Source organism: Polypterus senegalus, chromosome 8 (assembly GCF_016835505.1).
Source record: "Polypterus senegalus isolate Bchr_013 chromosome 8, ASM1683550v1, whole genome shotgun sequence".
Taxonomy (NCBI): domain Eukaryota; kingdom Metazoa; phylum Chordata; class Cladistia; order Polypteriformes; family Polypteridae; genus Polypterus; species Polypterus senegalus.
Genome location: NC_053161.1, coordinates 41735913 through 41748515, shown reverse-complemented (window position 1 = coordinate 41748515; position 12603 = coordinate 41735913). Strand labels below are relative to the sequence as shown.

The window sequence follows — 12603 nt, the reverse complement described above, 5'->3', positions numbered from 1 at the left end:
TTTCAGTGATTAATGTTTTCTGTACTCTAATAGTATATTTATGTTATTTATTGCTAAGGGTTCTTTCCATTCTGGATACTTGGCGCTTAGGTGAGATTTATTTTCATATTTTATTTATTTTGTTATTGTGGGTGAGGAAAAAAACTAATATGCAGTGATTTAAAATATATTATCATTATTAACAAGATTATTATATAGATTATGTTTTCACTGTAAGTAGTTACCTTTGTAGCCATGAATGGACAGATTTGAAAATGGATGAGTGGTTAATAAGTTAAAGTTTTAGTAGATGTTTAACTGCAAGTGATACTGCAGGTTTTGGATAAGTGAGACCCTAAACAAACCAATAATTCAAAATAATGGTATTTATTTATTTAAAATAATTTACACAATCCGCAGTACACCATATGGATTTATTTCGCTTCTGTAGCAACTGCAGTGAGATATTTCTTTTAGTTACTGATCTGTCCATCACATCACTGTGGATGAATTCTGGCTCCTTGAGAAACATTTTCAGCACGGTACTCATTTCTCAGATTGACACACTGTCTTAACAACGTTTACATAAATATCTAAAAATTTAAATAAGTCGTGGTGCTCATATAGACAAGAAAATTGGAATTTTTACTTCTTTGTCATTAAAAAAATATTCATAATGCTTAAAGATCTTTTAGGATCATTTGGGCACTTGTACTCTTATCAGTGGTTTCCAACTTTATGTTGTTGCCCAGCTTCTTTCTGATATAGGTGTCTAGAACTCTTGCTTAACTAAGGCAGAAGAGGCCCACAGGTTCTTTGATCGTATTCTAAATTCTTTGTGATCACTTGTGGAGAAAGATTTGCTGGATGGCCAATGGAGATTGTCTGCTGTTGCATACATTCTCCTTTTTAACCCTATTAAAACAAAGACAAATCTTGGATCCAGGTCCCAGATGAAAAGCCCCTTGTATCGATCCTCTGTAATTTGACGTGTGTACAAACACACTACTGAAGTAACTATTGTATAGTACTATAGTTGATGAACGATTTTGATCTAGGACAATTAAATTGTTCCTTAGTTTAGCCTTTATAATATAAACTGGGACAGAGTCAGGTTGGGGTCACTGCCCTCCACATTCCAGATTGTGGAAGAACCAGACAGATGTCACTACTCTATTTTGTTAATGTCAATTTTTGTGAGACTCTGTTTTAACTCAAGAATTTAGATCCAGGTTATACCTGTAATTGCTATTTTTGAATGCTGCTTTTCATTTGAAGCATCTTTAATTATATGTTCACTGTTTTCATTAAATGTAAATTTAGACAAAGAGCTATGGCCTAATCATTATTTACAATATTAATGCCGACATATATTTTCTCTGTTCATCTTTACTTTTATTACCAGATCTCTTGTTATTTATGCACATTTCTGGGACTCTGTTGTTGAGCTTTGGTGCAATACAGACTGTTTTGAAAAGTTTAAAAATTTTGCTGTAGCATTTTGCATAATTGTAAATTGAAGGTGCATTCTGAGCACTGTAGCAGAGTAATTTGTATTTCCTTGTCCTAAATTCAAGATACAAGAGTGGTTCCACTGTTTCAAGAGGAAGACAACCAGCAGAGGGTGCTCATTGGCCTGGTAGGTTTCAAATGTTAATACACATTCATTCACTAGTTGTTAGTTTTCTGCAGAAACTATTCAAGGTTTGTTATTTTATATAGCTTACATCTTTCATAAAATATCTGAATATTCTTCAAAACTTAATTAGAATTAAATTACACAATCAACTCAAATAGTACTTGTATAGCCCTTTATGTATTATACTATAATAAACACTGAACAATCCAATCTACACAAAAATATGTCATTATGGTACGATCAAGATATGCATTTAAAATAAATTCCTAAGATCTCAATTACTGTATCAAATTTGGCTTTTTTTTCCATTTAAATCTGCGCTGGTATTCCGATGGTTGCCGGTTCGAATCCCCGTCACTGCCAAAAGAGATCCTACTCTGCTGGGCCCTTGAGCAAGGCCCTTAACCTTCAATTGCTCCAGGGGTGCTGTACAATGGCTGATCCTGTGCTCTGACCTTAAGGGGTATGCGAAAACTAACAAATTCTTAATATCAGAAACAAAATATGTGAGGCAGCATTTGACTGCACATATGTTGTCAAATACAGTATTCTTTATATTTGTATGTTGTATGTCCTTTGCATGTATTTCCTTTCACCTTTAGAAGCATTACATAAACAATGGCCAGTACCTCTGCTGGTATTAACTAATAAAAGTAAAAAAAATTGAATTCCTGAAACAGACTGTATTTCCATAAAGATAATTAAAATATATACTTAAGACCTGCAAATATCAAATAAATCAAACATCAGTGTGTTTTTTTTTTATTTAAGTATTTAGTACATAGAATCTAATGCTATATTTAATTTTTTATTTTTAAATAATGCAACTAGTCTGTTTTAAATAATCTAGTTGCTTATAAAACAAAGTTGTCCGTCAACTTTTGTTGAATAGACCTGTAGTAAAATAATATAATATTATTATAATGAAAAATGGAAAGGCCGTTGGTCCAGATGACATACCTATGGAAGCATGAAGGTGTTTAGGAAAGATGGCAGTGAAGTTTTTAACCAGATTATTTAATGTAATCTTGGAAAGTGAGAGGATGCCTGAGGAGTGGAGAAGTGTACTGCTGCCGATATTTACAACAACAACAACAACATTTATTTATATAGCACATTTTCATACAAACAGTAGCTCAAAGTGCTTTACATAATAAAGAATAGAATATTAAAAGACACAATAAGAAAACAAAATAAATCAACATTAATTAACATCGAATAAGAGTAAGGTCCAATGGCCAGGGGGGACAGAAAAAACAAAAAAACTCCAGACGGCTGGAGAAAAAATAAAATCTGTAGGGATTCCAGACCATGAGACCGCCCAGTCCCCAGTTACTTGCTTTCTGCAAATGAATCTAATTTCTAGGAAATTTAAAAGGCACTTTTTACCATGTATTTGCACTTTTCATTCCATGAAGTGAATTGTTATGTACATTTTATCAGTAAAACTTGGTATTGTGGTCTTATTGTACTGTACATAGAGTTTAACTTCTTAGAACTCTCTGAAATTGAGAGGAAAGATGCTGATGTTAATGTAGTATATTTATCAGTGTCCTGCAAGTGTTCTCCTTTTGCATCTGTTCTTTTAGACCTACTATAAGACAAGAGTTTGGCACTGCCACAATTTACTAGTTTCTCACTTTCTGTAATACACAACAGACCCTCCCTCACATGCATTGTAAACAGGAACTTGTTTTAGCAACTGAGCTGTTTGTCAGTTTTACCATTAGCCAACATTTGATGAGCTTACTTTCTTAATTTCATATATTAACCATACATTTTAGTCAAACGTGAATTGATATCTCTGACCTCTTTGCCAAATCAAGAGGCACCTGGAATAACATTCATCTTGCCAGATCAAGAGGCACCTGGAACAACATTCATCTTAATTTTGTAACCATACTTGAATTCTTGCTTTCTCATGATCTGCACTTTGAATTGGAGTCTCATCGTCAGGAGATGCTACACATTAATTTAAAATCTAAGTGTATTTATCTCTTCCCTCCCTTGCTTAGCACTTTGAGCTTTTGCAGCTTGAAGCGCTCTAAAATTCCTCTTTATACACTTGGCCACCATCAGCTCAAAAATCAGCTCTTCTACAGTTTAACTTTGTTCCAGTTGCTTTGAGAAAGAAATCTTTTCACCTCACCCTCATTGTAAAAAAAAATATTGCTTTTCCCTAAGAAACGTGATACCCAAAGCTACCTGAGGAAGTCAATGTCTCACCACAGGCAAAACACCACGTGGCAAAGACCACACGTCCACTCTGAACATTCTTCATTTGAACACTAGGCAGCAACAACACCTGTCCACATCACACATCTTCTTAATAGCTTGGTATTGCTAAAACAGCTTTATCTGTGTCAAGATGAAGAGCTCTGAGTAGTTAGTAAGCAGGCAGCTATACAACTTAGTTTCTCTTGCTTAATTCTTAATACAAGATCAAAAGGCAACATTTTGTCTTTTATAAACTTTTGACTGCTTTGAAAACAACAGAGCCTCAAAACACAGCATAACAATATTTAACCTTCTATCACCCATGGCTATCCATTCAAGTGTACAAAGACAAGATGCTGTGTCACAAGTTCAAAAAAGAGAAATGCTAAATGAAAAACACTACAAAATCAAGAAAGTCCACAAAACCTCCAAACAAACTAACAATAGCATTTGTTGTTGTTAGTCTTGTGTTGATATACATGCAGTTATCATATTACTGTGATCCTTGTTTTCATAAGTAAATTGTGTTGTTTTGTTTAACAAGTGTATTTTAATTATCTTGATATAAGTCTAATGACCTGGAACCCAAATCTATAGAAAATTGTAAGAAAAATAAAATATGAGTCTTCCTGAAATGTCTCATTAATTAGTGTTGTTGCCAAAAGCTAAGCTGATAAATATTTGATGATTACTGTTAATCACTTCATTTCTTTCCCCTATACTACAGTTGACCTCTTTCGTAGAATAAGATATCAGCTAGTGTTGGTACAGTAGGTCTCACCATAAAGAAAATATTTGCTTATATCTATATACTGCATATAGCAATGCTAATCTGATAAAAAAAAAACACATTTAATGGCACTTTTTATATATAAAATGATGATAAATGTGAATATTAAACTGAATTTAAAGTAGCTTTTAATAGATCTAATATCCTGAATATGAAGTCATGTTGTTTTTAGTCATGACATTTCTGTTTTTTGTACTTGACAGATTGTGGACAAACTTAGGGACCACCTCAATCGACATTTCAGTCGTCTAGGAAAGAAAAAGATTGACATGCTTGCTCTTAATTATGTGGCTGAGCTTGTAAGTACTATATAAAACTTTGTAATTTCCTAAGATATACCAGAAGATTTTCTCTTATGTTCCATCTTGACACCAAAACAAGTATTTAGCACCATTTTTATTTTTTATCTTGATGATAAACAGTTGTGGTCAAATTATACACACTTAATATTAGATTTTTTTAGGGAGGGAACACACAAAATATACTTATTGTACTGTACTTTTAGAACATTAGAAAGATTTAACGTGAAAAGAAAATTAAGCCCAACAAATCTCAACCGTCCTATCCACTTAATTCCCCCAAATTAACATTAAGTCAAGTCCTACTGTCTATCACACTACATTGTATTTTATTCCCTATGTCTGTGGTTATTTGTCCTGGGTATAATGTTAACGCGCATCTGCCCTGCAATTGGTCCTCCAACTTGCAGAAAAAACTTGGCGGTTGGTGACAGGATTAGCACTCCAGCCACCATAAAAGAAACTTCACACAGCTCCAAAATGACAGACGGGACTCCTTTCTGCCCTCTGCAACAGTATTTCTGCTATAGCCACCCATAGGAATGCTGCTCACATTATGCAGGGGATGGGGGGAAAGCCCTTAGGAACCATCTCCCTGGAAGAGTCTAAACTGCCGGATAGCCAATGGGGTCAGGCCTATTGAGGATTGGAACTGGTGTGGTGCTGAGTTGTCTCCTGCTGCACTGCAGCACTTGGGTTACAATTTGGGGCAGCCCAACAAGAAAGGCACATGGAACATCTTGTCTCTCCAGCATGATGATCATTTTCCTCTGCTGTCTGAGGAGCTTCGTAATCTCTGCATTTCATTGGTGGTACTCACTGAGATGCTTAGACCTGTGACTGGACAGATTTCTGTCATGGACGAAATTATCGGCACCCCTGGAATTTTCCCAGAAAATGCACCATTTCTCCCCAAAAATTGTTGCAATGCAATTCCAAATGTTTTGGTATACACATGTTTATTTCCTTTATGTGCATTGGAACAACACAAAAAAACAGAGAAAAAAGCCAAACCTGGCATCATGTCACACAGAACTCAAAAACCGGGCTGGACAAAATTGGCACCCTCAACTTAATATTTGGTTGCACGCCCTTTGGAAAAAAATAACTGAAATCAAGCGCTTCCTATAACCATCAACAATCTTGTTACATCTCTCAATTGGAATTTCCGACCACTCTTCTTTTGCAAAGTGCTTAAGGTCTCTCAGATTTGAATGACGCCTTCTTCCAACAGCAATTTTGAGATCTCTTCATAAGTGTTCAATCGGATTTAGATCCGGACTCATTGCTGGACACTTCAGAACTCTCCAGCGTTTTGTCTTCAACCATTTCTGGGTGCTTTTAGAGGTATGTTTGGGGTCATTGTCCAGCTGGAACACCCATGACCTCTGACGCAGACCCAGCTTTCTGATACTGGGCCCTACATTGCGCCCCAATATCTTTTGGTAGTCTTCAGATTTCATGATGCCTTGCACACAGTCAAGGCATCCAGTGCCAGAGGCAGCAACACATCTCCAAAACATCTTAGAACCTCCACCATGTTTGGCTGTAGGTACTGTGTTCTTTTCTTCATAGACCTCGTTCTGGTTTTTGTAAACAGTAGAATGATGAGGCTTCCTCAAGTACATTTTGGCAAACTCCAGTCTAGCTTTTTTATGTTTCTGTGTTAGCAGTGGGGTCGTCCTGTCTCTCCTGCTATAGTGTTTCATTTCGTTCAGATGTCGACGGATAGTTCGAGCTGACACTGTTGCACCCTGAGTCTGCAGAACAGCTTGAATATGTTTTGAAGTTGATTGGGGCTGTTTATCCACCATTCGGACTATCCTTCATTGCAGTCTTTTATCAATGTTTCTCTTCCGTCCACATCCAGGGAGATTAGCTACAGTGCCATGTGTTGTGAGCTTCTTGATTATGTTGCGCACAGTGAACAAAGGAACACGAAGATCTCTGGAGATGGACTTGTAGCCTTGAGATTGTTGATATTTTTCCACAACTTTTTTTCTCAAGTCCTCAGACAATTCTCTGCTCTTCTTTCTGTTCTCCATGCTTAGTGTGGCACACTCAGACACACAACAGAAAGGTTGAGTCAACTTTTCTCTATTTTAAATGGCTTCAGGTATGATTGATATATTGCCAGCACCTGTTTTTTGCCACAGGTGACTTCAAACAAGCATCATATGCTTGAAATAAAACAATTTACCCACAATTTTGAAAAGGTGCCAATAATTTTCTCCAGCCCATTTTTGGAGTCCTGTGTGACGTGATGTCAGATTTGGCTTTTTTGTCTGTTTTTTGTGTTGTTCCAATGCACATAAAGGAAATAAACATGTGTATACCAAAACATTTGTAATTGCAACAATTTTCTGGAGAAATGGTGCAGTTATTTTGGTCATGACTGTAGATACACCTTTTATTGGTCTGGTCACTCAGATGGCAGTCATATTTAGGGAGGTGCCATTGCTGTGGTGGATCAGCTCCTCCTGATGGTGTTTGATGTCACTCTTTTCAAGGAGCATATTATGAGACAAGGCTACTTTGAACAGCTGTTTAAAGCTGATGCTCCGGCTAGGTCAGTGGACATCTCTGGGTCCATGGCTCTTGAGGCTGATCTTCCAATTACCTGTGATCCACCCAGTTTCACTGAAATTGCACCTGAAGGTTGGGAAGGCTGCAGGAATCTGTGGTGTCCAGGGTGAACTACTCCAGGCTAGTGGTAACACTGTCCCCCTTGCATTGCAATCAATCTTTGCTTCCATTTGGGAGATGGGTGTCATCCCAACCTCTAAGGAAAAATAGGACTTATTGTCCCTATCTGCAAAGGAAAGGGTGATCATCTGGATTGCAGTAACTACTGGGAGATAACACTGCTCTTGGTGCTGGATAAGATCCTTGCTAAGGTCATCCTCAGTAGGATCCTTGATCACTTGCTCACCTACCAGCGACCGGAGCAGTCTAGTTTTTTCGCCTAAGAAGTCTACCATTGACCATATCCTGGCACTGAGGGTTCTAATGGAGTGCAAATACGAATATCAGCAGAGTCTCTTTGCAGCTTTTGTCGATTTTCATAAAGCTGTCGACATCTTAGGATCCCCCAAAGTTACTGGACATCATGTCCAGCCTGTACACTGGTACTGTGAGTGCTGTACAGAGGGGAGGCAGAACCTTCGTGTTTTTCCCAGTTGATTCTGGGGTTCATCACGGGTGTGCTCTTGCTCCTATTCTGTTCAGTGCTTGCAGGGACTGGGTGTTCGGCAGGGTCATGGGGTCCAGCAGCTGTGGGGCAGCTATCTGTGAAGAAAGATTAATTGATTTTGACTTTGCTGACAGTGCTTTGATCTTTGCAGAGTCAATGGAGGATCTGATTGGGGCTCTTGAGAAACTCAGCGAGGAGTCTGTGATTGTCTGGGCTTACAAGTGTTCTGGATAAAAAACAAGCCTTTAATGATCTCTAGAGCACAGCCATCAGCAGTGTGTCTGTCTGCTTAGAGAGTGTCAAACTTTACTTACCTCGGTAGAAACATTTATGTCTCTGGTGACTCTTCCTATGAAGTCAGTAAATGGATAGAGAGAGCATGGGAGGTCATGAGGGCACTGGAAAGGGGTGTGTGGCGCTCCCAATATCTATGCAAAAGGACAAAGGTCCAAGTCTTTAGAGTTTTTAGTTGCGAGACATGGACACTATCCAGTGACCTGAGACGAAGACTGGATTCCTTCAGTACTGTGTCTTTTCAGAGAATCCTTAGCTGCTGCTGGTTAGACTTTGCGTCGAATGAATGGATGCTCACGAAGTCCCGAATGTGGCACATTACATGCATTTTGAGGGAACATCAGATACGGCACTGCAGTCATGTGGCACGATTCTCTTGAGGGCGATCCGGGTCACAGGATCCTCATTGTTGATGACTCGAGCAGCTGGACCCCAGGCCAAGGCATTGCCCATGTAACACCTTGCTGTGGCAGATAGATGGTCATTTCCAGGGGTGGGACTGAACCGCGTGTTTGCCTGGGGGTTTTGCCAAATAGGATCCCAAGCGGTTTCGTCTTGTGGTGGGTGCAGCAATGTACTGTACCAGTGTGTGCTCCCAAACCTGACCCTAACTGACATGACCTATGGTTGTCTGTGAACAACTTCCTAATGTTTGTGCTAAATTTCCGCTAAACAACTTTCCAAAGGTTTCCCCGTTTACTAATTCCTTTCATAATTTTTAATACTTCAATCAAGTCACCTCTTAACCTCCTTTTTCTTAAGCTGAAAAGGCTCAGCTGTTTTAATCTTTCCTCATAACTCATTCCTTTCATTCCTAGAATCAGCCTAGTCACTTTTATCTGGATTTTTTCTAGCACTGCTATCTCTTTTTATGAAGCCTGGAGACCAAAACTGCAGTACCCCAGATGAGGCCTCACAAGTACATAATAAAGCTTGAGCATAACCTCCTTGGACTTGTACTCTACACATCTTAACCTAAAATTCTGTTAGCTTTCCTAATGGCTTAAGAACATTGTCTGGAAGTTGATAGTGACGAGTCCACTATGACCCCTAAATCCTTCTCATAAGGGACATTTTTAGTTTTCAGACCTCTCATTGTGTATTCAGACCTAACATTTTTACTTTTGATGTGTAAAACTTTACATTTACTAACATTAAATTTCTTCAGCCATAAATTTGCCCAAGCCTGAATGTTGTCCAAGTCCCTCATAATCATTCAGCGGCTCATTAATTATCTGCCGATCCTCCTAGATTTGTATCCTCTGCAAACTTAACCAATTTGTTATTTATATTCTAGTCCAAAACATTATTTGTATTAAAAATAGTAGCAGCCCTAGCACTGACCCTTGTGGGACACCACTCTTAATTAAGGTAACTGATTCTGATAAGGTTCACCCTCTGCTTCCTGTGTTTTAGCCAATTCTTCACTCATCTATACACGACACACTGAACTCACACCTCTTTTAGTTTGATGTCCAACTTTTCATGTGGACCTTATCAATTGCTTTCTGAAAATCAAGATAAATAATATCATATGCACCAATCGGATCATATCCTTTTGTAGCTTCCTCATAGAATTACAGCATACTAATTAAAAACAACCTCCCTCATTTGAACCCTTGCCAACTGTTCAGTAAAACCCCTGTTCTTGCCATGTGTTGCCTAATCATATCTTTATATATAATATGCTACTGTGGCTGTTCATTTGTCTGTCCAGGATTTTAAATCGCCTGTAGTTTGCAAACTGTTTGACCTATTGACCTGAAATTTGGTACACATATACTATGTGACGTCTACTATCCACTTTCGGGGTGATGATTTTTATTACACTTTTTATTTTTATTTTATTTTATTGTGGAATCAACTCTCGGTAGCAGCCAGCAGGGCGGCCGTGTGGCATATGCATATGGGCGCCGTTCTCATTCCCTACCACCTTCACTGTCACTTCCCCTACCTCTTCATATCTTAAATCATTCTTGAGGTAGATTGAAGACTTAAGTGCCAGCTTAAAAATTAAGGAAAACACACAAAGTAATTGCAATACTAACACTGACTTAATCAGTTTTAACGCAAAAAGATGCCGACGAAAGAAGAGAAGAAGTGGGCCACTAGGGTGGAGAAAAGAAAAGCTGCTCAGGAAGCAGCAAGCGCATCAACCTCTGAGCAAACAAATGCTAAATGTACAGAGAAAGAGTATGAAAACTAGGAATGCTCAAGTCAAATGTATTCACTGCATGTTATTGTGCAGTGCACCGTTACTGGTCCTTAATAATTCCTTCCATTAATTAACCTGTGATTCATATTAAGCTTACTATCCTATAATTGCTTGGATCTTACTGATTACTCTTTTTATATAATGGGATAATATTTGCCATTTTCCAGTCCTTTGGAATTTCGTCAGTGCACAGTAACTTCTTAAAAATGTTCGTCAAGGGTTTATTTAGGTACTCACTAATTTCCTTAAGCACTCTGGTCCTGGAGATTTGCTTGATTTCAGCCTATTTAATCTGAGCAGTACTTCCCCATCTACAATCTCCAAATCACTCAGAACCTCCTTAGTAGTCCCTGTTAATGCTGGGAGTTTATCCACTTCCTCACATGTGAAGACCTTAGAAAAATGCAAGTTTACAGCATTTGCTATTTCACTGTCTGTATGTTTTTATTTTCCCTTTACTAGATCCTGTAACACACTGTAGCTCCTCCTTGACCGTTCATTTTCTACTCAAATACTGAAAGAACCTTTTAGGGTCATCTTTCACCTTATCTGGTATAGTTCTCTATAACTGCTTTTTAGCTTCCGTAATGTCTTTCTTAATAGTTGTACTCATGCTGCGATACGCCATAAGATTAATATTAGTGTTATTAGTCTTACCTTATGCAGCTGTTTTTCCTTTGCAGCTTCTGTTTTATCTCCTCCCTTACCCACTGAAGATTATTTTTTGATTTCCTACTAATTCCAATTTTAGGGATATACCTATCCTGCATTATGTGTAAAACGAAATCTTCTTGATTGCCTTCACACATAAAAGATTATCCCAGTTTATTCCTTTTAGACTTTGCCGCATTTTTTCAAACTTTGCCCTTCCAAAGTTGAACTTAACAGTTTTAATCTTTGCATCTGTGCTCTTCAAATCACTGAGAATTGTATTTTATTATTGTCTCTTGACCCATTAGTCATCTTTTCATCCTTGAGGACAGGGTTGACACCGATGGATACTATGCAGTATATGGAAACAAAAGGAGGCTTTTAGTGGTAAATGACAGTATTGACAACATTTGTATGTGGCTTAAGTATATTTGCTTGCTAAGGTACATAAACATTAGACTTATGCATATTTATATGTTTTAAATTTTAAAGCAAAGAGAAAAATGTGTACTCTCAGATAAGTACTGGATTACATGTATAGTAAATCAAGAATAACAAATTATTTCTGGATATTAATAAAGTTAAAAGGGGACATGGAAATGTAATAATTAGATTTTTTTTAATAAAATTTGAGATGAACAGAAAATTGTCAATATATAGTAGAGTTGATTTTTATTTGCTTTGTTGCACTGAAGATTTTGGTGCAATACAGTATATTAACTTCAGACCTTTAATTTGCTTAGCAACTGAATAAATACATATTTTTTTAAACTGTTGATATTGCTTCAGAAGCTTTCTGCTTACTGTTCAGAGGAAGCCTGTTGAATTGTGGATATGGGTGTCTATGTTAATAGTACTGGAAAAAATTAGGCCATTACATAGTACTGTATATAGAAAGTTCAGTTTAAAGGTCAAGAAAATGCCACTAACTTTAGACTCTTTCTGTTGTGAATCCAAGGCTCTGTTCAATACCATTGGGTAACTGCTGGTGTGTTTTGAATGTAGAACAAATCATTATTAATAAAAGCTATTCCATTTATGAGCCCATTCAGCTATGCAATACTTACAGATACATGTAGCATGAATAAATTAACTGTAATTTAAAAACAAAACAAAATGTTGAAACAGAAAATTGTCATGCTAGACATATCTGTGTATGCATGTGTACTGTACTTATACAGTATACTGTATGCATGTACTGTATATACAGTATGTATGTATATATGGGCATGTACTGTATGTATGTACAAATTATGAGTATCCTAGTTTTGTTACATCTTATACAGAATTATAATTATTATAATTATAATTATTTAGCTTTCCTGT

General features: G+C 37.3%; 1 protein-coding gene across 2 annotated transcripts in view; it reads left to right on the top strand.

The window, feature by feature from the left end:
• The window catches only part of LOC120533917 (gamma-secretase activating protein), a 156685-nt gene that overhangs the window by 95744 nt on the left and 48338 nt on the right, over positions 1-12603 (top strand). For both annotated transcript variants that reach the window (XM_039761032.1, XM_039761030.1), the window contains 3 exons: positions 59-90; positions 1557-1618; positions 4829-4924. In XM_039761032.1, the coding sequence (XP_039616966.1) occupies positions 59-90; positions 1557-1618; positions 4829-4924 (190 nt within the window). The remainder of the gene's footprint in view (positions 1-58; positions 91-1556; positions 1619-4828; positions 4925-12603) is intronic.